The sequence below is a fragment of the Kryptolebias marmoratus genome, linkage group LG22 (genome assembly GCF_001649575.2).
Source record: "Kryptolebias marmoratus isolate JLee-2015 linkage group LG22, ASM164957v2, whole genome shotgun sequence".
NCBI classification, from domain to species: domain Eukaryota; kingdom Metazoa; phylum Chordata; class Actinopteri; order Cyprinodontiformes; family Rivulidae; genus Kryptolebias; species Kryptolebias marmoratus.
In genome coordinates this window covers 22,293,283-22,318,961 of record NC_051451.1, presented here as the reverse complement: position 1 = coordinate 22,318,961, position 25,679 = coordinate 22,293,283, and the positions used below count along the sequence as shown (strand labels likewise).

At 38.3% G+C, this 25,679-nt stretch overlaps 2 protein-coding genes across 2 annotated transcripts in view; one reads left to right on the top strand and one right to left on the bottom strand.

Annotated features, from left to right (window-relative positions):
- Positions 1 to 24,902, top strand: part of mcph1 (microcephalin 1) — a 41,207-nt gene extending 16,305 nt beyond the window's left edge. The window contains exons 9-15 of the mRNA XM_017412722.3: positions 209 to 1,327; positions 2,643 to 2,752; positions 6,346 to 6,383; positions 6,522 to 6,684; positions 6,787 to 6,864; positions 24,070 to 24,307; positions 24,395 to 24,902. Coding sequence (XP_017268211.1) covers positions 209 to 1,327; positions 2,643 to 2,752; positions 6,346 to 6,383; positions 6,522 to 6,684; positions 6,787 to 6,864; positions 24,070 to 24,307; positions 24,395 to 24,447 — 1,799 coding nt within the window. The 3' untranslated portion in view covers positions 24,448 to 24,902. The remainder of the gene's footprint in view (positions 1 to 208; positions 1,328 to 2,642; positions 2,753 to 6,345; positions 6,384 to 6,521; positions 6,685 to 6,786; positions 6,865 to 24,069; positions 24,308 to 24,394) is intronic.
- On the bottom strand, positions 7,184 to 18,528 carry angpt2a (angiopoietin 2a). Its single transcript, XM_017412724.3, has 9 exons — positions 18,027 to 18,528; positions 13,969 to 14,124; positions 12,872 to 12,993; positions 12,520 to 12,758; positions 11,414 to 11,541; positions 10,855 to 10,956; positions 9,993 to 10,159; positions 8,922 to 9,052; positions 7,184 to 8,204 (listed from the first exon to the last, which is right to left on the bottom strand). The coding sequence occupies exons 1-9, from the start codon at positions 18,282 to 18,284 to the stop codon at positions 8,032 to 8,034; spliced, it is 1,476 nt and encodes a 491-aa protein (XP_017268213.1). The 5' UTR covers positions 18,285 to 18,528; the 3' UTR covers positions 7,184 to 8,031.
- Positions 24,903 to 25,679: the final 777 nt, after the last annotated feature.

Here is a 25,679-nt window from a genome sequence, read left to right as displayed (position 1 = left end):
TTAATGTTGTAGTGTTTTTGTTAATGTTGTTGTGTTTTTTTTAATGTTGTAGTGTTTTTGTTAATGTTGTAGTGTTTTTTTTAATGTTGTAGTGCTTTGCACCTCAGGGCCACCGTAGGAATCACTATATTTACTATAGCAAACACTTCTGACCATTTAAATTTATTTTTATAAATGTTTCTTTTTCTTTTTTCCCTTTACCACACAGTACACGACCAGGCAGATGATGGTTCCAGTGCGTCTGTTGCTCAGCATGCTTCCTCCCCTGATAAAGACGTCAGGAGGCTGGATTTTGATGTTAGAGATGATGGTCATCTTGAACAAGAGTCTGCGAAGCCCTGGCTCTCACCTTGCCGCAATGTTCCAAAACAGGTTTCTAGTATACTGGACAGTCCTAGCTTTGACATCCAAGAGGGTGCCCAAAAAAAGGGTTTCAGTAAAGGGAAAAATCAAGGAACACGAAGAAGGACTTCAGTGATGACAAAACTAGAACTTGGAGACAGTTTAAAGAGCCAGATCCAGGACAAGCATGAAAAGAGCAACATTTTTCCAAAACAAAAAAGGCAGTCACTGATAAAATCAACCAGAAAATCTGAAATCAAGAAGCAGAAAACCCCTGCAGATAAATCTTTTCCGGAAACTAAATCCTGTGCATCTCCAAATGCTGTGAATTCTTCAAGTTGCCTTCCACCATCAGCCACTTTAGTTGATTCAGCAACTGAAATGTCAAAAGAAACTTGCCTGTCGAAGAAGACCGAGCTGAAAACACCCCAAAAAGCCAGACTGTCAGTTTCTGCCTTGGTGCGATCTTTCAGTCTGTCCAGTGAGCATAAAAATGTTGCCTCGAGTTTCGCTGATGCAGGCGATGATGTGTTTGAAGACTATTTCTCTCCTGCAAATGACAAAAGGCCTCTTTTGCCCAACCTACCTGTGGAAAGCAACCTTAAGATCCCTTTTGAGTTGGACTCTGTCGCAAAAAAGAGAAAACCAAGACGAAGCGAAGGCTGCGACTCTTACGGCAAAAAGCTGAAACGGGAAGAAAGTTATGGTGGGAAAAACCTGAATCAGGCGTCTGATGCAAGCAGTGAACGTCTTCAAAAACAGGACGTCAAGACATCTCTCTCAGCATCTAAATGTCCGAGTGTTCATGTAACACAGAAGACTAAAAGGCGAAGGCGAAGCACTCTGGAGTTTACAAGAACTAGTAAAACTTCAGGTGATACAGGAAAGTGTCGCCCAGCATCTACATCAGGACAACCGGAGGACATCCCAGAACCGGAGCAGCAAAAACCTTCTGATTTCACTGCCTTATCTCACACTGTGGAAAGTGAGTAACAAGGATCACAGGATCTAGAAGATGTCATAGTTTCAATGAACTCACAACTGTGATGTTTGTTCATTTTTTTACATTTTAGAACACAGAGCTATTTTTTTTTTGTTTTTGTTGATTATGAAATTAAGTAAATACGTGAAATTCAATGGGTTTTCTTAGTTTTTTTTTAAATCTGGGTTTATTAATGGTTTATTTTTTTGTCTTGAAGCTGAAGTTTTATTTCTAAATGTGACGTCAAAATGCAAAATAAAGATTGACAATAAAAGTGAAGCCTTTCGATATGTTCAAAAATGTACACTCCTATAAGTAAGAGTGACCAATTACAAAAAATTAAACAATATAAAGTACCTTAAAAAGGCTAAAACTTGCATTTGAAGATGAAGAAACCAAACAGGAATCTTCAAAAAGTTTTTTGTTTTCCCCCTCTGTTGATGTTTTGTTGTCAAATTTCCCAGAGGTGTCTGTGGAGGCAGTAATACACTGAATGATGCACACATTTGATGTAGTTGTTGAATTGTTTATTCACTGGAGATGCGAGAAAATGAGAGAGTTGTTTCGTTCTGGGGTAAAAGCGATCGTTCAGAACATCTTCACTCTGATTGGCTGAGACCCTTTCCAAAAGCTGAGGCCAAGTTTTACATACAAAATGCATTTAAGAGGATAATAAAACTACAAGTTCCCCTTATTCAGGTGATTTATTTTGGTCTCCTTTGGACTTCATATGTTTTAAATCCCAGCTGGAGTGTTTCTGAGGGGTTTGAATGTTTTTTTAATTTCTTACTACAGTTTAAAGACAGCATGTTGGGTTATTTGGTTAATCAAAAAAAGTCTGTACTGGGACTGTTTCAACGATGTAGTCTGCCTCTCACCACGTGGCAACTGGTAAAAAGCAGAATAAAGTTTATACAGTGTGAATGGAAACCGTACTAAAGGTGTGACTTTATCTGTCAAAGATAAAGTCTAAGCTGGTATTTTAATATATTGTTAATATAATTAAAATGTCAGCCAAAGAGTTTACCTTAAACATCATTAGTCCTGATTCTCTTTGCATTTTTGTCATTGTATTCTTTTTTTTGCAAGTAAGGATTTGTCTGAATTAGTTTCAGAAGTGAAGTTTATTTTTTTGTTAGTCTGGATGCAGCGGGTGGCAGGTAAATAATGTAAAACCCTACAGTTTTCAGTTTTGACTTTCAGTGTACAGTCGTGCGTAAAAGTGCTAGAAATAAACAAAAACAGCCACAGCTGTACGATGGCTCGAGTGACACTCCCACCACTTATCTGAAATTGTTTATCTTGTTTTCATACGTAGGTGGAGGAAATGAATGTTTGGTTGCAGCTGCTTTCACAGAGATCCCCTCTGACGCCGAGGGAAATCACAATGACAACTTGAGTCCTCAGAAAATGGTTAACGAAACAAAGGTAAAGAGATGTGGTGCTTCTTTCTCATTATTTAACTGTTTAGTGTAAGAAAATGCAATTGATTGTGTTTCTTGCCAATATCTGCTCCTAATACCTGCTCAGGGTGCTGGATGTTGAATTTACATTATTGTCAACATTGCACAAACAAGATGTTAAAGTTCTGTGGTATTTTCTAATCTTTATCTCTTACATAATAAATAAATAGATTTTCTGACATGTTGAATACTTTTTTCCCTATATTTTCCCCCACCAGTCTCTTAGACGTACATTAGAGGGAATGCAGTTTAAAAAAAACATACATTTCTGTAAATTAGGATGTTTAGGATGCAGGCAAAATGTCAGCTGTGTTTTCTTAAATTCTTTTGTGAGGATTTCCTCTTTAAGGTCACGCATACTTCCACGGCTGGATGTGTTGGATGCGTACGTACGCAGCGCTCCGTCTGGTCCGTAGGGCTTCCTGTGTTTTGGCTGTGTGATAGAAGCGTAACTTCCTTGCTTGTGAAATGCACCTGCAGCGCTGTTTTCGTTACGCTGGTAACCTCAACAAGCTGTTGCTGAGTAAAGACAAACATTATGTCACATCCCCCTTTGAAAGCCTTTTTTATGAACTTTATTGTTGCTTGTAGTTTGTTTGACTCTGTTGAACCATAACTGGGGATCGGTGATGTGATTCAGGTAGTATTAGAATAAACAACTGCCTGGAATAACTTGTCTTATTCACCTTTTAAGTGGAATTTGTAGATTTAGGTTATAAATTGTCATTGGTAACGGGCAGTAATGACCTTTTGGGAAAGCAGTGGCTTTCTCCTTCATCCTTTGTCTTCTTTATGACTGCTTTTTTATTGTTCTCTTGTGAACATTGTTTTGCGTCAGTGTAAATGAGACTTACAGTCTGTTTACAGATTCTGTTCTTAGAGGAGTGAATGTAAGTTAACGACTTCAGGGGATGTAGAGAAAGGTCTTGAGTATTTTCCTTTCGCACAGCTTGTCTGATTGATGGATCTTTAGCAATAGCTTATAACCTTTTTGCATCTTTAGAAGCATAAGCACCTTTTTAAAATATTCATAAACTGTTATTGTTGTTGTCTTAATATAAACTACTACAAACCTATGTTCGGGCGTTTTGTCTCTGCGTTTTTGCAGATGATGTGGTTCTCTTGGCGTCCTCAGACAGGGACTTTCAGCATGCACCGGGGCAATTTATAGCTTAGTGTGAAACAGCAGGGATAAGAGTCAGCTCCTGTAAGTCTGAAATCGTGGTTCACAACTGGAAAAAGGTGGAACGTTCCCTCTGAGTCGGGATTCAGTCTCTGCCCCAAGCGGAGGAGTTTAAATATCTGGGCATCTTGGTCACAAGTGATGGTAGGATGGAGTGGGAGATGGATCAGCTGATTGGGGTTAAAGAAAGAGCTGAGCAGAAAGGCAAAGCTCTCAATTTACCGTTCTGTCTATGTTCCAACCCTCACCTGGGGTGTGAGGTGTGGATCATGACCAAAAGAATGACATCCTGGATACAAGCGGCTGAAATCAGTTTTCTCCGTCAGCCTTAAAGATAAAATAAGAAGCCTCGTCATCCGGCTGACCTCAGAGTAGAGCTGCTGCTCCTCATTGAAAGGAGTCAGCTGAGGTGGTGCTGGCATCTGATTACGATGCCTCGTGGTTGTCTCCTCTGGAGGTTTTCCAGTCATGTCCCACTGGGGGGACATCCTGGGGCAGACCCAGAACTTGCTGGAGGGATCATTTATCCTCTCTGCCCTGGAAACACCCTGGGGCCCCCAGGGGGAGCTGGAGGGTGTTGCTGTGGAGAAAGAGGTCTGGCTTTTTATCCTGGACCTGTTGCTTCCACGACCCAACCATAAAAAAGCAGCAGAAAAACAATAGATGGATGAGATTAGCACATATTTAGGTCACAGTTTCCTTGAATTCTTGAACAGGACACAACTGGGCTTCATTTCTTCTCTCTTGAAGATGTTTAATCTCTCATCCGATACTTGTCCCAGGTATATCGAAATAATACAACTCTTTTAAAGATCATATTTAGGATATTAAAGGGCGCTCAAATATTTGAAGCACTAAGTTTGGAAATAATTACCCCCACTTAAATAAAATGATTTAAAATGCCTGACTATTTTAATTAGGGCTGTGCAATATTAGAACAACTTGCGATGTACAATATTATTGTTTAGTATTGCGATGACCATAAAAATTGCAATAAATCAACTTTTTCCTCACTTTTCACTTTTTCTTCTATCATCACTATCATCTGAATCAGGTCCGGACATCACGGCCAGTGAGAGGTTGTTGAATTGACCAAATATAAATTATTAACATGCTGAACATACAGGATAATACAGGATTTATTGCAGTCCTTTGTGATACTGATATTGCAATGACAATAAATCTTTGATACATTGTGCAGCCTTTATTTTAATGTGCTTTTTGTTCTTTCAATATCAGTATTTATCAGTATAAATCATTCATTGTTATAAAGAGGTATGAATATATTCTCTAAACTGCTTTTTGGATCTTATTACACTTCGTGATTGCAGACATTAAAGACTGACGTTTTTCTTTTATTGTCTAAAAAGTGTCTTTTTCAGCATGCACGTACTTGTAGCCACAAAGGAGACCCAGTCATACTGCGAAGAATTTCCTTCATTTGTGTTTGTCCTCAAAGGCCGTGCCGCATTTCACACCAGCTTCTTGTCACACAGGCTCATTATGTGCAGCTCATTCTCTTGTGCGGCTGCCAGAACATGTCCAGCCTGTAAGACAATCCAAAGTCACTTTTGAGGATTAGCCGTTGTGTATGTTTTGTGTTGTTTGACCTGATTGGAAAGGTCTCAAACTGAGCATCCTCCTCTTTTTTAATAACCATGGAGTATTGACAACAAATATCTTTTCTTTGGCTCATTTAGAAACTGAAACTGCTTTTCCTTGATGGGAAAAAGTGGGGTAGAACAGCCAAGAAGAAGCGATAGTTCAGCACTAATGTTATCGGTGTTATCAAGTCAGTGACTTCTGAACTTGCCATGTCGGGAATAATGTGATATTCGACAGGCGGAGGTGTGGCTCTTGGACTGTTTGTGCTTAGCAGGCCTTAACCTCTGACTTCCAGCTGGTAGACCAGATATCAGAGTGTTGGCAGGAAAAGGGCTTGGTGGTCCTGTTTGCAACTGTCGCTGAGGTGTTTGTGTCGATGACAGCTTTCTGTAAGAGGGCCAAAGTATGTGGTTGGATGGGCTGCAGTCAGCAGGGTACAGATTTCCAGTTCTGATGGTTCAGAATGTGACGTTTGTGTTTATTTCAGTATCCATATATCCAGAAGGTCACTGGAAGTGGAAATGCTTTGATAAAACATCAATATAAAGCATTGAGAGTTCAGTTTTCTAGTATAGTTTCTTGTGTTTTATGTATTAGTTGTTGCCATGTTTCTTTAGTCTCATCGAAGTGTAGTTTTGAAGAAATAAAAAGTGTTTTCTGGACTGCCTGTCCAGGGTGTACCCCACCTCGCACAAATGAACTCTTATATAAAGTTTTTTTTACTGGTTTTATGGCTCTGATGTGTTTTTTTACACTGGTCTTTGTTTCAGGTGATGAGAACACTAGTCATGACAAGCATGCCCACTGAGTAAGTTTATCATAAGATTAACGTTTTAAACTTCACGTGCAATAATGTCACTACATTAACTGGTAAAGATGAACTTTACAAGTATTTGTGTTGGGTGTTATTTGTATAATTTTTTTAAATCTTGTCCACCTTTTGTAGGAAGCAGCACACTGTGGTTCAGGTGGTGAAGGCACTGGGTGGTTTTTCAATTGTCGACCGAGTGTGTGAGAGCACAACTCACGTAGTGTCTGGAGGACACAGACGGACTCTCAACATCCTGTTGGGCATAGCACGTGGCTGCTGGATCCTCTCGTTTGAATGGGTATAGCTGTTGTGCATGTTTAAACCTCTTCACACACATTGCTTTAAAGGGAGGGACATATTAATCACCAAGTCTTATTTTGATTTTGTTTTTCTTGAGCAGATTCTCTGGTGTTTAGAGCAACGGCAGTGGATTCCAGAGGAACCATATGAACTTTCAGATCAGTTTCCTGCAGCACAGGTAAGTACTAGTAATCGACCCCACAGCTTAATGTATTGACACCTAAGGCAAAAATCCAAAATGGCCACTTTATATACATTTGTGGCTTCTTATTTACTCCTTAAATATCTAATTTTATAAGTTCACGCTCTGAATACTTAACTTCAGAACCCTCCATAGCACCCTGACTGATTCTTAGTCATATTGCTGGAAAAAAAGTTTGTTTTGGCTGCAGAATTTGCAGTAAAACCTTAGTTAGTTTGATTTAAAATACAGGATTTATCCATCATCTTTACTGCACTCTTTATTACTGAGGAAAAGGGGTTTATTTTCTGCATCAGTCTGACAGAGAACCATAAACCAACTTTAAATTATATAATGTACATTTGTTCACATACTGTTTCTTTAACATATTAATTGATAAAAAAAAAAGAAGCAAGTATGGATTTGGAGCACTTAAAAGTTTATTGTTTACACTAGCAGAAAATGCAAATGAAATGTAGTAGTCTATGAACTGTATAGCAAACTTACTGTGGTTGATGATATTTAACTTCAGAAACAGAAAAGCTTCTAAACCATTAAAGTCTAACAATCGCAAAACCAGAATTCAAGCAGAAAATATTAAAATAAATCTGAATTTTTGTGCAGTGGCATTAAGTAGCTCAGAATCGTTAAATATTGGCCTTAAAATATACATATAACTTAAACAACAAATGTACATACATTCTGCGGAACAAAACAAAGATTCTCAAATGAAACATTTTGTGGCTTTTTCAGTCAAAACATTTATCAAACAAGAAAAAAACAAACTCTAACCTATATTTACCTAATTATCTTGTACCATCACCTATCTATACAATAACATCAGCTGCTATTTTAATAAAAGTTCATTTGGTGAATAAATGGTGTTAAACGTTTTTATGAACTTACAATAAGTTATTAAAATTTACTCCTCTATTACGTTAATAGAATTTAATTACTATACCTAAAGTGTCTTTATGCCTTTTTGTTTCTGCACAAACCCATACAAATAATTAAATACTTAAATATAAACAGCTGTATATATATATATATTTAAAAAAAAAAAACATTTTTAAGAACTGCTTTGGCTCCCTTAAGATTTATTTTTTGGTGGCGGTGCTTGTTGAGCAGAATTTCTTTCCCGTTTTGTTTAATCGAAGAGTCGTGTCAAAGTGAGCCTGAGAAGTCTGTCGGTCTGATCATCATGGTTGTCGACTTCAGCGAGTAGCCCGAGCCTTTCCAGTAGTACCATTTGATTCCATTGAAGCGATTGGAGTTCTGCCCATTTTGGTAGTAAATCCCGTTCAGATTGGATGGACCACAAGCATCAAACCACCAGCCTGGAAGGTCCAAACAAACTCGCCGTTAAGTTATTGTCATAAAAACTTCATGTGAGCAGCTGAGTCTAACACAGCTGGGAGAATAAGTACTTTTCTCACTGTTGACAAACTTTTGCTTGATTAGGAAGCTAAACTATATTTAAATTTATTAAATATGTATAAAACAAATTAAAGGTTCTGTCAATATTACATATAGGCCCATTCCTCTGCATCACAAGATTAGAATTTACAAAGTATTTTGTGCGTGTTTTTGTTTTGTGAAAAAGGTTTAAAGAAGCATTTCATCTAACAGCTGGATAGAAGACACTTTGGTTCACCTTAAAGCTGTATTTATTAGTTATAGTTTATGTGTTAGTTATGTGTTTCTGTTATATTTATTTGTTTTTTTGTGTTTAAATTTAAGGTTCTGGTTCATATCCTGTACAAAAAGCTCTGTTCCCAGGCTAATAATGTCAGCTATTGTCAGTGCTGAATTCCCCATTGAGCTGATCAGTGATTAAGTCTCAGCTAATTGTGCTCTTTTGACTTAAGCACAGCAGTTCTGAAAATGTCCTTGAAGATTTTTGGGGCAAGTGCCAAGTGGGACTTTTTTTTTTTTTTCCCCAGAGTAACTGCTTGACACTAATTAACAAAAACTGTACGTTTCTGACTGGCAGAGCTGTTCTAAAGCTCAAGTTACTTTTTTTTTTAAGACAAAGGAGGGAGGGGGGTTCTTACCTCCTGTTGTCAGTTGTGAGCATTTGCAAACACATTTGTCATTGTCTGCGTCCTTTGTACTGAAACCACTTCCTGGCTGCCCGATGCTGCTTATTTTGCCTGCCGTTCCACTGTAGCCTTTAAGGTGTATCCTGTAGAATGGAGAAGGAAAAATTAAGGAAGAGGAGGAGGAAGTCTGTGATTGCTGTTCCTCAAAAGGCAAGACCTGATTCACTTATAGTCGTTTCACTGTAGCTTTAACTTGTGCCTAATCTTTAAAATCGCTCCTTACATCACAGGCACACAATATTTCTTTTAATGAACACTTCTTTGCACAGTTTTTGTGTACCTCTTTGTTTCTAGTTTGTCTGTTCTGCAAAGTTTCTTTTTAATTATTTTAACCAACCTGAAGGTTTAAAAGCATCCCTGCTGAATTTGGATAAGATTTCTCAAATTAGGAAATCTTTTCCACTCTCAGCCCCCTTTTTGGACATAAAAGTTAAGTTATTGCCAATAATCTGAAGCTGAATGACAGATGACCAAGACATTTGATCTGTTTTCTAATTTTCTTTACTGGATTTACTTTGGTTTGATGCCATTAAACTGGTCTCTGAATGTGTGTTGCCCCATATGCCAAGAGCAAAGATTCAGAGGAATTTCTGTCATCTGTTTTGTTTTCAATGATTAGTAAGTGGTCAGCATTTATAATCATGGGTGAGTTGAAATTTTCATTGAAATAATTCACCATTTGAGAGCATACATTATTTACCTTTTCCAAAAAATGTCTTGACTGTCAACAAAATAAGTATTTTTTCCCAGAATAATTGAAAATTGTGCGCTTTTAGGCTGTGTTTTAATAATGTTGCCTGGCTGAAAATTGTCAGCAGCTCAGAGGAGACATTAAAAGGTCTGTTGTAAGAAAAGCATAATCTGCAGGCTGGCTTCGTTCTCATATTAAGCTGAGCTTCACGAGGTGTGATTATTTTTCTGCCTAAAGCTGAAATTAAACAAAGCATTCATTACTTGCCACTTGGTATCTGACACACGTATTGCCACAGGAAAATTTATTTGAAGCTGCCAAAAAACCCATACCTGTAATTTTGGGCCTCGTTATCAAGCGAGAACTGATCATATTGTGAGAAGGCAGAGTTTCCTTCCCAGTCGCTCAGTTGGATCCTTAGCTTGTATGTCTTTTGATTAGTCAGTCTGGAGACAAACTCATTTCCCAGCCAGAATTCACCTGAAGGTTCTCCAAAACCCTGAAAAGACACAAAAGAAACGTAATTAAATCCTGTGAAACCCCTGCGAAGGACTGTTGTGACTGCTTTTTTCCTATTAACAAAAGAGTACAGCAGCTAAAGCACACCGTCTGGTTATATCTGCGGTATTAATTCAAAGGTTTGTCCCCTAAACAAATGAAATGTTTCATCAGGACAGAGAGTACTGTCAGAAATCAACCGTGTCGCTGGTATTAGACATTGATTGTCTGAGTGTTTACTGAATTTATAAAAGACAAGAATGTGTGGTTTTGTAACGACTGCTTGTGTGGACTTGAGATCTGTCTTGTCAGCTTGGTTTTGGTCCATTTTTGGAGCCCATTTGGCATTGGCTGGTTAATATTTGTGGGATTCATTTAGAGCCTTTCATGACTGCATGCTACGAGCAGAGTTTCAGATGTAGACAGAAATGATAACTATGATGTCCCTGGTTCTGAAAATAGCATCATAATGTGAGGAGCCCGTTCTCAGACTTTCATCAACAGGTCACTTCTTCTTCTTCTTCTTCTTTTTTGGACTGTGTTTTGGAATCACCTCAAATTGATTGTGCAGAACCACCAAGTCCTGAAAACACAGCCTCAAACTAAATCTGGCCACTTGATATGTGCAATTGTGGTGAAAACCGTAGCCTAGGTTATTTTCTTCCAAGGGAAGAATTTCTTCTTGATTGCCTCTACCTTTTTGTACTCCTGCCACGTACGATGAAAGTCAACATGGCCCTCAAAGCGGTTTTGTAGTACGGTCCAACCGCCTCCTTCTGTCTCCATGTCACAGAATGCCTTCAGACACAAGAAAATGGGTCGCGTTTGATTAATAGTTGAAAAATGAAGCAGAATAAGGACTTGGAGCTTATTTATAATATGACAGTACCATTTATTTTGTGTTTACTCAAAACACTTTAAGGAAAGATTTCAGAAATAAAGTCCAGGCTGCTGAAAAGTTTCTAAGGAGATGGAAGTTTTAGCTCAAGCTTCCACATCATTTCTTCAAGTCTAAAAACATTTTCTTTATTTATCTGCTCACAGTCAAACACAGTGCTTTTTAAACTTCTAATCCAGTAGCATGAAGTGTTTAGTTTACAAAGCGGTGTAAAGGAGGGTAGGTCATTGTGTTTATAAGCACTTTTTATGACATTTTTCAGGGTGCACTCACACATACATGAAAAGAGACTATTAGCAATCCAATCTAAGCCAAAAAAAACCACTGAAACATTTCAGGTAACTGGTCGTATTTTACCTTAACTTCCATGGTCGTGTTGGACAGTGTGAGAGTGTAGACGCCGCTCTGGGTGTTTCCTGACTCGTAGACGGCAGCACAGTCATTAAATGTAGACGGCGTGTCCTGCATCATAGTAGGTTTGGACTCTGCAGAAGACATTAAATGAGCTCAGTTCAGAAACCCCTTTAAGACAAGCAAAGTCAATAAACACCCAAACAACAGGCAAGAAATATTCAAATCAATTAACAACACAAAAGATGTGAAAACATGACATTTAAAACCAAGTTCCAAAAATTAGTAACACACATACAAAACAGACAAATTACTTAAAATGCCAAAATCATTCGATGCAATTGAAAGTCAAGGAAAATAAAAGTGAGGCTGAATAATAAAGTCTCAGCTGAGAGTGCACATTTGATTGGCAGCAGCAGGCTGCTACAGCCCCTAAATAATCATTTGATTTTAAAAGTGCTCCACAATCATGTGTCTTTTCAGCACATGATTGCATGTAGATTAATCTTTTAGCACAACTTTATGTAAATCTCATGTTTAAAAAAAAAAAGGACCTGTTATTTCCTTTTGTGTTGACATGAATATATTTTTAAGTCTGTCAGCACCAGTAAACAGTCCGCTTTTATTAACTCAGAATGCCGGGGCCAAATTTGGATTCATAAAAAATTTGATTATTATCATATTTCTCTCTAATAGTTGTTTTAAAAATGGAGTAGCTGTAATTTGTGGAGTTTGTTTTAAAATGCAAACAGCATTTTTTGGGAGGGGGATCTGGTGCTTGTTTCCAGCGGTCATTGTGCGAGAGGCGGTGCACACCTGGACAGGTCGCAACTCCGTCACAGGGCAACCAATCACACTTAATTAATTATCAATTAACCTGACCTGCATGTTTTAACCGTAGTACCCAGAGAAAATCCACAAATATGAGGAAAGAACATGCAAACCCCACACAGAGAGCCCCAGGTGGGAGGCGAGCCGGTGACCGTGTTGCTGTGAGGCGACAGCCCTAACCTCTTCACTACCGCGCTGCAGTGGTTAACGGATAAAACACCCAAAGCTGGTCTATATAATGAACAACAGTAAGATACTGACACATCTGATGTTTGACCCACCTTGAGCAGAGCCGGCAGACAGTGTGTATATGAGGTTGTTCACTGTGTCCAGCAGCTCCTGCTGCTGATGGTGTAAAACGGAGTTGTTGGAGGAGACTTTCAGCAGTTGCTGCTCCAGTTCCCCTATAATAGCTGTCTGCCTCAGTATTAAAGTCTGGAGCTGCTCTTTTTCATCTTGAAGCGCTTTGAGCTCCACCTGCCTCTGCTCCTCCATCTGCTGCACTTTTTTCTCCAGGAGACTGAGAAGAAGCAGACACGTTCATCCGTTTCTTTGTTATTCCAATCCTGTACTCTTAGTCGTCTAAAAAAAAAGAATTAGTAGTATTTTTGGGCTCTGGTCTGATGTTCTCACCTGTTTTTATCATTCAGTTTGTTGATTTCATTTGTTTGAACGATGAGTTGTTTTTCCAGCTTGTTGGTTGACAAGGAGTTTTCTAGGAGTTGACGCTCAAGTCGCGTTGAGTGATGGATTACCTAAAACCAAAAAATAAACAAAGTTAAACGGATAATTCAGTCTGTGTCCCAAATATTTATTTTGATGGCTTTAGTATTTGTCAATCAGAAATCAAATAGATTCTAACTGCCTCTGATTTTAATGGGTTAATAGTTCAGAATTGATTTTTTAATTAATGACTTTAGACTGCTTTCAAGAAGGGAAGTCTGTTAGTTTCCCCACAAATTTAATCATTTCAATGTATTATTGTTATGAAGCATTAATGTACTGTGGGTACAATACAAATAAATTCATTAAAGTGTTGTAAAATCCATAAAAGTCTGAAAAATATGTCTCAGATGATTTATCACATGTTCCATTAAGGGATCAAGTTGAACACACAAGCCCAGTTTGGACAACCAGATTGCACAAATAACCATTTGCAAAATGGAAAAAACAGCACAGGAAAGGACAACCATACTGCAATTCCCCAGACATACCTGAACGAGGGGAAATCACAAAAACCCCGCATATTTTCACAGACCGATGTATTGAACTAAACTCGGGGGTTGTTGACCTTGCCGCTGATTTCCCAGTTCGGAGGAACTGAACTCAGCAAAACGCAGGTTGTTTACATGGATCCGAGCCGTGAGGCTCCAATGGAGCTGTTGATGTCTTTGAACAGACGGATGTCTGATTGTGACAAACTGATAGACCGTTTCTCTGGGAATATGAGTGTGCTAATAACAGGAAATGCTGTACAGTTGGCTCTCATAGGGTCATTGACGTGTAGCCACAATAATAAACTGACGCCACCTTGCCTGTTTTTCTCCACTACTTTTTTTTTTTATTATTCTGAAGCTTCATTATTCATCGCAGTGTCACAAAGAACTTGTGAATCTTTGCATGCACAGAACAGGAAGGCTGAACAATCGTATGAGACGTGATTTTTATTTCTTATTTTTATGGTTGTATTTCTGTGTTTTGGGAAAATAAAGCAGAATGACCAGCCTCACCTGTGCCTCCACATTAGTGAGCTTCCTTGTTTGCTCAGCTGTTTGACTCAGCAGGTTTGTCCCGATTTCAATCATTGTGGCTGTGTGGTTTTGAACAGCAGTCTGCTGGAACTGGACAATCTCCTGCTTCATGCTGTCCTGGATGTAGCTCTCCAACTGCAAGACAAAAGAACAACACTTAACCTGAAACAGTTTGAAGGATTTATTGATTAAATATTGTCAGCCAAAGGTTTGGTTCTGAGCTCACATCTTTGTATTTTATTTACCGACAGCTGTTTTTTTTTTTTTTTTTGCTCACCATGCCCTGCAACTGAATTTCTGGGAAAACAAAAACAAAAAAACAACCCAGCTCTGCTTCTTCTGTAGTGAACGAGAGAAAAATCAAATCAAAACAATGTGTCAAATTCAAAAACACCTCCAATATTTCTAAGGCTTTTTGGTATTTGTTGTTCTCTATTCAGTCTTTCTGAGGTGGTTGTTGTAATTCAGTCAAACTCTTTCACTTTTGTTTGCATCTCACTGAGAGCCTGAAAGGTCCAGACAGCATCCTTGGAATGAATATCTTTCCAGCTTTGAAAAATCTTCATCTGCCACCGTGTTTTGTACATTTAAAAGCTGAATGTTGATGGAAAAATATGTTTTGATGCTTTGTTTGGGGGGAAAAAATGATGATCCATTGAAATGAACTATTTTAATTAACTCGTGATCAAGTGTTTATTATTCTTTTTCTTTATTTAATACTTTCAAGCTTTGTTGGACTGAAACTTCAGTTGTTTAAATGAGCTTTTATACACTAAAGGTCAAAATGTTTTCCTCTCTTCGGAATGACACAACACATGAATGAGTTGTATCAATTAATGTCGAGCGTTTAGAGTTGTAATTGTTGTGTAATCATTTTGAAAAGTGTTCCTGTCTACCTTACAAAAATGACCGAATTTAGACTCGAAGTAATCATTAAGTTATTTCCTGCATGGTGTTCCTGAGTGGCAATCAGGTCACACGACTTGTAAACAGGATGGAAGTGTTGAGTGAGGAGTTACATCCTTCATTACAGTCAGACTGGTGTGCAACTGGGAACCAGCGTCAGTCGGATTCCTTTGTGATCCACACCAAGTTTGCATAATCACTTTTTTTTAACTCATTAGTCAGTAATTCAACAGTAAACATGGTTGTTACTATTCATAGCAAACCCAACTAAGCGATGGATTTATTAATTTTGTTTGTCTTCCTTTTCTTCAGTCTGGATTGTTAATGTTTTGGGTGCGCACAGATGTGTGGAACAGAATTATTTGAAATGTTGGCAGGATGTCCGATTGACAGTCTGTGATCTAATCAGTTGTTTACACCGAGTGCCTGAAAAGCGTCAGTGAGGAATGACGGAGTTCCTCATTCATGACAGACTGATTTGTTTATTTTTTAAATTTATTTTTCTCCGCTGTCATCAGCTGCTGCCGCGTAAACAGTCATTTCGGAAACGAAACGACTGATTTGCGGTGGCTTCAAATGAGAGAGAACAGATTTTTCGCAGCAAAAAGAATTTCTCTGAATCCCTGGAAGGCTGTTTCCTGTAGAAGCTAAAGATTTTTGTGGCAGCAGTTTGAAGTTACATATGCCTCACTTTTACCCATCCATTGGTTCTCAAACAACGGTCCACTCGTTAATAACCTCAGTGAGCCACTTCTTTGATTAGGTTAAATGTAATGGGTCATTCATTCATCAGTTAGTGCTTTTTTACCAGCTTATTGCTCTACAGGGTCTCATGGAGCTGAAACACCAAACAATTTGGAGTGGGTAGATTATACCCAACAGAACATTTAATTAGAAGTAAAAAAATAAGGATTTATTAATGCCCAGCTGGAAACCTTGAAGCAACAGCAACAGTTCCAGCTGTCTTTGTGTTCAGAATGTGGCTTTCTTGTTTTATCTGTGATCACAGAAGGTTTGGATCTAGCATCTGCTCAATCCAATTAATTTTATTTATATAGCTCTAAGTCACAACAAAAGTGGTCTCAGGGCACTGTACAGAAACATTCACAAACATTAAAAAAACCATTTAGTAGAAGTTATCTATTCAAGGAAGCAAGCAGATTGCGTTGAATCTTCACTTCGTCGCAGTCTCCCATCCTGAGCAGCACACTGGCAACAGTGGAAAGGAAAAACTTCCACAGGACCAGCGGCCATCTGCTTTGGGTATTGGTCCAAGCACTGATCCCTGAGGAACTCCATGACAAACTTTGGTGTATCATTATTAACATTTACAACCTGGAATCTATCAAATAAATATGATTTACACCATTTTACAGCAGTTCCTGTAATCCCAATATCATGTCCAAGTCTCTTTATTAGAATATTGTGATTAATTGTATCAAATGCAGCACTGAGATCTAACAGGACATGTACAGACACAAGTCCACTGTCTAACAGGACAAGTATGGACACAAGTCCACTGTCTAACAGGACAAGTATGGACACAAGTCCACTGTCTAACAGGACAAGTATGGACACAAGTCCAAGCTCTGTTACATAACCACTCATTCGAGACAAATGAAGCAGATCCAGATTGGGGATATTAACTGGAGGAAATACCTTTTTGAACAGTCTGGTTGGGATGGGCTCACACAGAAATCTCACCACTTTGTATCTCATCACACAACTGAGACACAAAGATCCTTTTTTTTTCTAATATTAAACCTTTAGGCTAATGCTTCTCATTTGTCGTAGTTGTCTAGACACAAAGACACCTTTTCTCTAATAGTAAACCTTTGTAAACGCTAATGCTTCTCATTTGTCATTGCCACGATGAAGCCTGATGTTGGATGTAATGAAGAGTGACAATCTGTGTCACACTCGGGTGCCATCAGTCATGCTCAGCGTGCCTTATGGCAAAGTTATGCTCATTTAAACGTAACTATTTCTGTCACAGCAAAACTCATGACTATATTGTTACGTATAGCAATAAGTGGCATATGGAAAGCAATAACGTCTTTGGAGCACAGTACTGTGCAAATTTATCTTCCCTCTCTGTTGTTAAGATTTTTATTTATTTATTCATTGTTCCAGGAATTGCACAAGGGTTTTTAGATGTGCATACTTTCCCCCTAAAGTTGTCATTTAAAATAACGGTCTTCACACTTTCAATGTGATCTCCTTCGCCCTGTTATTATTTTGGGAAAATTGCACAACTTGGGAAGGTTGTCTTTTTTCTGTCTTAAATTGATGTGAAAGCCTAACAGATGATGATGGCTAGATTTTAGTCAGAAGAAGTAGTGTTTGTGTTACATATGTGTAACCTGTCAGTGTGTAAATAGGTGCTGTCGCAGATGGCTTTGATATTTGGAGCAGCATTTACATTTGTCTGTTTGAGCTGTCCAATTTTTGCTGTAAAAAGAATCAGACCTAGTTTTTTTTGTTTGTTTGTTTGTTTTGATCAAGCTGTGAGATGTTTTAGAATTGCTTGACTAAGGCTTTAGTTCTGAAAAGGGTGACATGAGCGGGAAAGAAAGGAACCAGCTCGCTTCTTTCATTGAACCAGCAACTTGTTTCCAGCATCCGGACACCTACATCGGGTAATTTTCAGTAATCAAACCCCATAAGTGCTAAATAATGTCAAAAATTACCCATCATCTGTTAACTTAGATTCTCACAACTTTGTTAGCTTTTTAAAAAAGTAGAACTTCAAAAAAATGGCTGATGATGCTGTTTTTTCTCTTCTGAAGTAACTATAATTCTTGACAAAATGGTGGTTTAATTTGATTATTTGATGTTTGTTTAGTTGGTCAGCTTTATTACTTGGTAACAGTAGGTCAAACCTCACTAACGTCAGCATGTTAAGAAGAAAGAAGCTCAAAAATCAAAACCTGCCCATTGAATGAAATGGGAACACTTGAAATAATTGCTTGCTCTATCTGCAGAACTATAGCCAACCCTTTGAATATGATACAGAGGAAATCTGTTTAAAATGAGTCATTGTCAGTCTCAAAGTGAAAATTTTCTGACATTACTTGTAAATATAAAAAAAACCATGTACAAGAAGAAGATAAGGTGAGAGAGAAGTTTACCTTGAGCAGCCACTGTGTGTTGTTCTCCATGTTTGTCTCAAGTTGCTCCAGCCTCTGAATTGACTCGTTGTCTGTGGGTCCGTCCCTTTGGTCTGGATAGTAGTAGTTGTTCTGGCTTTGGCAGTTCTCCTGCTCTGGCAGCAGAAACGTGTAGCTGCATGGGCCGTTTTGGATCTGGTATTGTCTCTTTCCAGCAGCGCTGTGTTGTGTTCCCAGACCGAGGCAGAAACTTAAAACGAGTAAATCCACATTCAGCATCTTCAAAGCTTTTTACTCTAAAAGTGATAGAAGAGTGTTTTCAGAGAGTTGTTCTCTGAATGTTTAGATATCTCTTCCCAACAGCATCCAAGTGTAAATAACTCCGTTGAGGTACTGCAGAGTCCTTTTAACACCTCTCATTAGTAGGTGGGGAGAACGCCATCAGGAATTTACGGTAGCGTGTCCTTTGGTTAGTGGTGCCAGACTGCATGTGCTGGCCTTTCATCAGTCCCCCAACCACTTGCTAAAGTGGTTTAAACTTGCTAACTGTGAGGTTAAACCCCTCCCCACCCACCCACCCACCCCCCACTCACTGTGGCCAGTCACTGTGGAGAGATGTGAAGTGGAGATTCCTTTCAGTACACACCAAACAACACACAGAAGCAGGAGCACAAACTACACATCCTCCACTACATCCTCTACAACACCCACGTGTTGTTTTCTGCCCCGGTGGAACAGCTACTCAGGATGCCGCTGTCCACGTTCTGTACACTCTTTGATGCTAACGGTGTTCGTCCCATTCATTGAAAATGAGTTCCTGACCTACAACAAACACACGAGAGGCTTGAATGGAAGATTCAAACGGACAGAGCATCTATTTCCTCATATTTCCTGCTTTATCCTTACAAGAAATGACATCTACTATTACAAATTTTGCTTTTTTATTATCATTAATAAAGTTTTTTTTACCTTTTTGTTCATAATTTGCTTGTTTGACATCCACAAAACTAAATATAAATAATAATCCAACATTGTTTTGGGATTTCAGGGTCCATTAAGTCCAACTATCTGGTAAAATTTTAATCTTTTCAACAAAATGCTTTACAGATTTGCTTTCATGTTATCCAAGTACAACCTAACCTAAAAATAGTTATTTTTGTCAGGTTTTAAACATGCTTTTGAGTGTGTCAGAACTGAGTTTTCAATTTTAGGCATGCTCTTATGTTGTTAAAGAGAAATAAGTAATTCCAGTTTTCCAATTGTGCCTTGAAGGTTCACGTTGGTGAATTATTTGGCTGTAAATTGAAAAAGAAATTTGAGGCAGAGGAGGAAATCGAGTTGTTGTCTCACAGCAGCATGTAACAGTGCAGCGTCAGAATTGTTCTAATGGTTGTCAAACAAGAAACATACAAAAAGTAAAAGGTTTTAATCTGTTTGTAGCATTATTCCAATTTGAAAACTTTAGCAGCTGGGAACATCAGAGAGCTGCAGTTTACCGTCCACGGAAAGGGCTTTACATTATGTTAAACAAAAACTGATATTATGTCAATGTAACCGCTTTTCAGTTTCAACGACAACATAAATCATTGTTGGAAGGGGAATGCTTCAGATTGGCTCTCTGCAGAATTGTAGGAAGTAAGCTGATGTAATTCTTACTGTATGAAGGAAATGAAACATATTTAAGGCACATTACCAAAGAGGAAGGACTTAACGTCATTTCAACAACACCAACTTGTTCAGGTGTTCGGTCTGAGTCATTCACACTGTGTGCGCCACTTTTTTATTTCAGTTTATTTCATGGCATTTGGAAGCACGAAGGGAGACGAGGAAGAGGAACAGTTATTCATTTAAACAGACACCACCTCGAGGGGCCATTCATTCATTTAATTTATCCTTTGCGAACCACTCACCAGACAGTTTCCTCATGCTCTGAGCATGTGTAACATCTGCTGGACTGTCAAGACCATGCTGCATTTCACTGTAAGGGAATGTCAAGCTAAATTTATTTCTGCACGGTTACAAGGCTGCGCAAACTGTCTGCCTGCTACCTCTGGCTGTCTGCTGACTCGCCGCGCCCAGCAAGATTAATGTTACTGTAAAAGTGTGGCAGCAGACGTATTGATTGGTCCGTTAGAGTAAAGATGGGCCTTTTTTTTCACATGAATAATAAATTAGCTGGTCCTGGCAGAAAAAACAAGTCAAAATTAAAACTGATGTTAGATTAAAATGTGTTAATTGACAGTTTGTTGCTGTGGTGGAAGAGGTGATAATAAATAGATCTGTTGTGCTACTCAGCTTTACAAAAAAATTTCATAATTGTTTATTATCAGTACTGAAAGCATTTTGGTTTGATTTTTTATTTTTTTGGGTGCAACCGGCATCTAGTTTTAGTCAAAAAGAAAAAAAAAGCTGCACTGTAGACTAGCCGCTCATCAGCTTACAGGAAAAAGACACAAGTAGCAACTACTTAATGAACACTGGGTCATTAAACAGATGAAGAGCCAGAATCGGGGAGGGGCTGGAGGAGAGAACATTGGAAACTGAAGGCAGAGTTGAAAGAGAGTAAAAACTATTGGACTTGGTTTCCTAGAGAGTGAGTAAGAAGATGGCACTGAGCAATGTTGAATAATAATTTTTCTCTGCGACTGCAAGATATGTAAAGTCAGTTCAACTAGGTGCCATATTAAGTTGCAAAGCAAATACCTGAATCTTCTGTTTACAACCTGATTCTGATTCATGCAAGGTGCCAGAAAAACATTACATGAAACCCGAGAGGGTTCAAATTCTAATTAGACACAGAAAGTCATCATATGACAGACTAATAATTTACTCCTTTCACTTATTGCTGCCAGTAATTGGAAGTTCATTGCAACATAAAGGTAATTGTGAATCACGTCACCAGCTACTGCTTCTGTAACAGAAACTAAGATTATTTTGGTCAGGTAGTGGGGGCTCTGTGAATGTGGCTGCTGTGGTTTATACTAAGATGACTTGATCAAACTGGCATCTGCTGAGCTTTTTGGCTCGTCAAAGCTTTGGGCTTTTTTGTTCCTCTCCCTTCAGCTGTTTCCAAGCACTTTTTGTGGCTCGATGGGGCACATTGTCCAGCTGGGGGAAACCAGTGTTGTTTGGGGAGTGCCGTTGCCATGGGGGGGTGGGTGGTACGGGTCAAAGGAACATCTACATGAACCCAAGATTCGCCCCCAGAGAGCTGCATAGTAACATACTTGGCATTCTCCATATAATCTGGCACTTTTTTTTTTTTTTTTACTTTTATTACAGAATTATTTCATAGTTATTTATTTTGCATTGCCAAGAACTTTAAAATGTGGCATGTACGCTGCCAAATTAAAAAGCGAGGGAAGAATTTAGTTTTGGCGAACGTATTTTGAATTCAGCAAGAAGCCAGATATGAAATTAAATTTATGCAAATCTAAACTGCCATTTAGCACAGCACAGCAAGTAAATGTCACTGAGTATTTGCTGTGAAAATGTCTTTAATTAACCTAATTGTTGTCCCATGTTATTGGTGGCATGAATATTTACACAAAGACCGGTCTATACTTTCATAAAGGTTAGGCCACTTCTAAAGTCCCTTTGGTTCTGTTGTTTGAAGCATGGTGCAATGATCTGTCCTTTATGTTGCCCTTTTTCTGTTTTTCTCTCCAATATTAAACCTTACACATAATCTTGTTTCCATTAATGAGGCGATGCATCACCTTCACAGTTCTGACCAGTGCCTCGCTTGTTACTGTAGAGAGAAATCTGACAAAAAACCAAAATCTCCTAAGCTTATTTCAGATATCTGACTTACAGAGAAGATAGCAATTGGCCCTTGCTGGATACAGAGTTGGTCTTACAGAGAGCTTATACTGACACTCACTAAACCCCCCACCAAAAAAAAAAACAGATCCCCAAAGAGACGAAAGCTGTTATTAGGTCAGGCAGGAGCTGAAAGGTCTGTACTCAAGAACAATAAGGGCTCTAAAATCAAACTAAACACATTAAATGACTCAATCTTTCTCTTTTGAATGATTTATAAATGTCTTTGGATCAAATTTCTAATTGAGATCTTTTTTTTTCCCTCATTTAATCAATAAAAAAATATTTGATTTTACTCAGTGACTGCAGTAAAGTTTAGGTTTTATTAATTCAACAGTAAGTAAGAAAAATGTCTGTGTTGGCAGCATTTGTTTTGTTTTTCAGGTGTTGGTGAGGCATTTTTTTTTCTTCTCGGTTGTGAGGGACTCAAAGCCAGATTGTTAAGCTTGTGCTGCAGCAGCCACCTTCAGGCCAGCTTCAGTACTTCACTGCTAAAAAGGCTCAAAAGTGTCGGATTTGTAAGTGTGGTGACTTACTTATTAGGTTCATTAAGCAGGAACTTAAATTAATCTTAATTACTACTTTAGAAATTAAAGCAGTTTTTAGAACTGAACTTAATTCATTCCCCATTCATCAGCAAAAACTTAATTAACAATAATGCAATGTAAACGTGTGGAATTTAAATAAAATACACTCTTTATTCCTGTTAGTTTTTTTCCCAAGTTTATTATGGTAATTTCCATTGATGTGAGGATGAATAATTTATGGTCCATTTATTATAAGAACATTAAATCTTGATTCAGTAGAACGACGAGGAATCATTTGTGGGGAGTTTGCAAGTTTCCTAACAGTCTTTGTAAATCAGTTTTATTTTGTATAATATTGGATAACTGATAGGTGAATAGCTTATTGAATTTAGCATGATAAAACCTATAAATTTGTGTGTCTACAGCCTGCAGGGAAGTTGTAATTTATGTCTTCCTGTTTGGACTGTACTGTAATTCACTGGCAGTTCTCTCAGTCTCCAACTGGTTTCGTTGCACTGGTAGATTGGGAGTATTTAAACTTTTACCACAGACCTTTTGCACTGGACTCGTTTTTATACGTCACAGTTGGTAAAACACAGCTGCAAATATGCCACGCGTCAGCATTCTAAAAGGTTTATTTTCCTCAGCTTCACACTCCTGGGATTGAGTGTGCTGGCTGACCGTCGTGATTTACTGATGCACTGGAATATCACCGGGCTTTTAAAAAACAAAAATTACAAACACCTGTGCTTTTTCTGATGTCACAAGTCAAAATATGTTGAGGATAATAAACAACAGATCTCTTTCTTTTTTTTTTGCTGATTGGTGTTTGAAAACATCATAAACAGCTTTGCTCTGCCCACCTTTAACCTGATTAATTAGTCTGAGAAAACCTCAGTTAATGAGTAAAGTTGATCAAGTTTAGTATCATATCAAAAGTATTTTCTGCCTCTGAAAGTCTGGCATTATGATTATTTCTTTTAAAATGTCAGTTTAAAGTCTGTAACATTAGCTGTGACTAATAGTTTGATATTTAAATGTACTTTCCTTAATATTATTATTTGCTTTACTGCAAAAATAGATGCACATTATATATACCTTATGAGGTTCCATAGCAATAACTTCTTGTCCTCTGTTTTAATCCCTTACAAACTTACTTTAAAACTACATTTTTTTCACCCACCACCAAAAGGCGAAGGCAGACGATAATGTTTGCTTGTGCCTGCTTGTTACCAAAGTATCTCATGAACCTCTGGACAAATTTTATTCAAACTTGCCAAAAGTAATCACTGTATAAACAGGTAAAATTGGTGTGGATAGTGTCTGAGTCTGAACCCTGAACACAACAGATTGTGTAAGATCTTTGCCGTTACTATTTGGAGTCAACTCTGATTGTCTCATGAACTATTGGATGGTCTTTAAGGAAACTTTCAGGAAATATTCATTGGATATATACGTTCCTCTACAACTGGTTAACTTTCAAAGCCAACCCAATTCAATATGGCCACCAATCCAACTCAGCCAGTTTTACAGGTATTGTGTTAAATTTGGTATGGTTGAGTCTTTGGAAAGCAAGGATTTTGTTGTTTCCCCCTTTTTATTTTTCATCTTTGTGCCAAGTTATCTACTCACTTTATTTACAACAATAAAAACTCAAATCTAGCTTTCATCACATGCTTGAGTAAACAGAGTTGAACTGTCATTTTCTTGCACAGATCTGCCGTCTCCAGAGGCACCTGTCCGCAGGGGAGCACCAGCAGGACCTGTTCCAAAACCAGCCGGCCATGTTTGTATCGCTGCTCTCCCAGCCACCCACTCAGAGTCTGCTGGAGCTGATCGAGCTGTGCGGAGGAACGGTCTGCAAAACTGTGCGGCAGGCAGGCATCTGCGTGGGGAGGTACAGCGGCAGGAGGCCGGAGGGATGCAGGATGCTGTCGGAGCAGTGGATTCTGGGTAAGACCGATTCTGCTGATCTCTGTGATAAAAGCAGGCTTTAACGTGTCCCCAACTTCATTTTTTTATTTTGTGTTTCCATTTCAGATAGCATCACCAATCTGAAGATACGACCGTATGATGACTACGACTTGGAGTAACAACTGGTGTTTGTTTTGTCTGTGCAGTTCAGTGTTATCAGTTTTGCGCCGTGCACTGACCGACTGTTCAGGAGGCCTTCAGTTTAACCATGAATTGTTTATCTTTACTGGTTCATCAAATGTCCTCAGGGAGTTTGTATAAATCCTCTAAAAATATTTTGTTTTCATAGAGATTCAGTTAAAGGTTTGCCATGAAAACCAGTAACTCCTCAGGATTCTCCTCAACTGAGCGCTGGTCAGTGTTACAGTGAAACATGACAAATTGCTTTTACCTGGTGCGTCTTTTACTATTTTCATATGAAGTAACAATCACTACTGAAACAGTTTTAGATTTCTAACAATGTGATTTTAAAGTAGTTGCTGAGCCAGTTCATCAGTCTGATGGTCAGTAAACTGTGTGTCTTAAAATGAATACTTTGTTGCATCTTTTAATAATAAATTCTGTTTTAAATGTACAGTTTTATCTTGGACTTTTTTCGTGACATTGACTTGGTTTTATTTAAAATAACATCACTGGGAGCCTCTTGGTTTAATGGGTTTGAAAGCTCCTGAGACCCAAAGTATGCATCATAAGCCAAACATGTTACGACAGCGCACGTCAGTCTGAAGGGCCCTTTCACCTCAGTGTGCGCTTTATTAACACACAAGTCATAAATATACAGCACATGCTCTGCTTCTCTGTCAAGGTAACCTACAGTGTTTACAGTTTTTACTAGAGACGCTGGAACATCTAATCTGAAGAGCTCCTCAACCCAAGGACCAGGGATAAGAAGATGGGGTCAACTTAAACCCTTGTGAGAGACAATGAACTTAGAAATGAAAAGGATAAATCTGCCAAAAGGTTTTGCCTCTCCACCGGGTTTATGGGCAAGAAAAAAAAAAGTTTGATATGTTTAAACTTCAGAGGATGGAAGATGCTAGAGATATTAACAATACTGTTTACTAAACTTTGGAGACTTTAGAAAATCTAAGTAAAAATATGCCTTTTTAAATTTAACTTAAACCTATTGATTCTCTCCTTTTTATTTTTAGTCTTGCATCTCCTGTTTTCTGTATTCATATTCTAAGAAATGGCATCAAAATTATATTCAACACAACTTTAAAAAGGCAGAGCAAAAGTGGTTTTGTCTGTGTTTGTTACCAAAATATCTTGTGATTTGATTACAATGAAACTCAGAATGTAATCAGTGGATGTACGTCTACAACCGATTAACTTTTAGAGTCGACCTGAT

Bases quoted from the DNA above. Each gene is read 5' to 3' on its own strand.
- angpt2a (XM_017412724.3), bottom strand. From the start codon at position 18,284: ATGCTGAATGTGGATTTACTCGTTTTAAGTTTCTGCCTCGGTCTGGGA. The intron at 11,542-12,519 runs GTGGGTCAAACA...TGTCTTCTGCAG, and splicing joins GTCTGCCGGCTCTGCTCAAG to AGTCCAAACCTACTATGATG. The intron at 8,205-8,921 runs GTAAGAACCCCC...TGGACCTTCCAG, and splicing joins CTCACAACTGACAACAGGAG to GCTGGTGGTTTGATGCTTGT.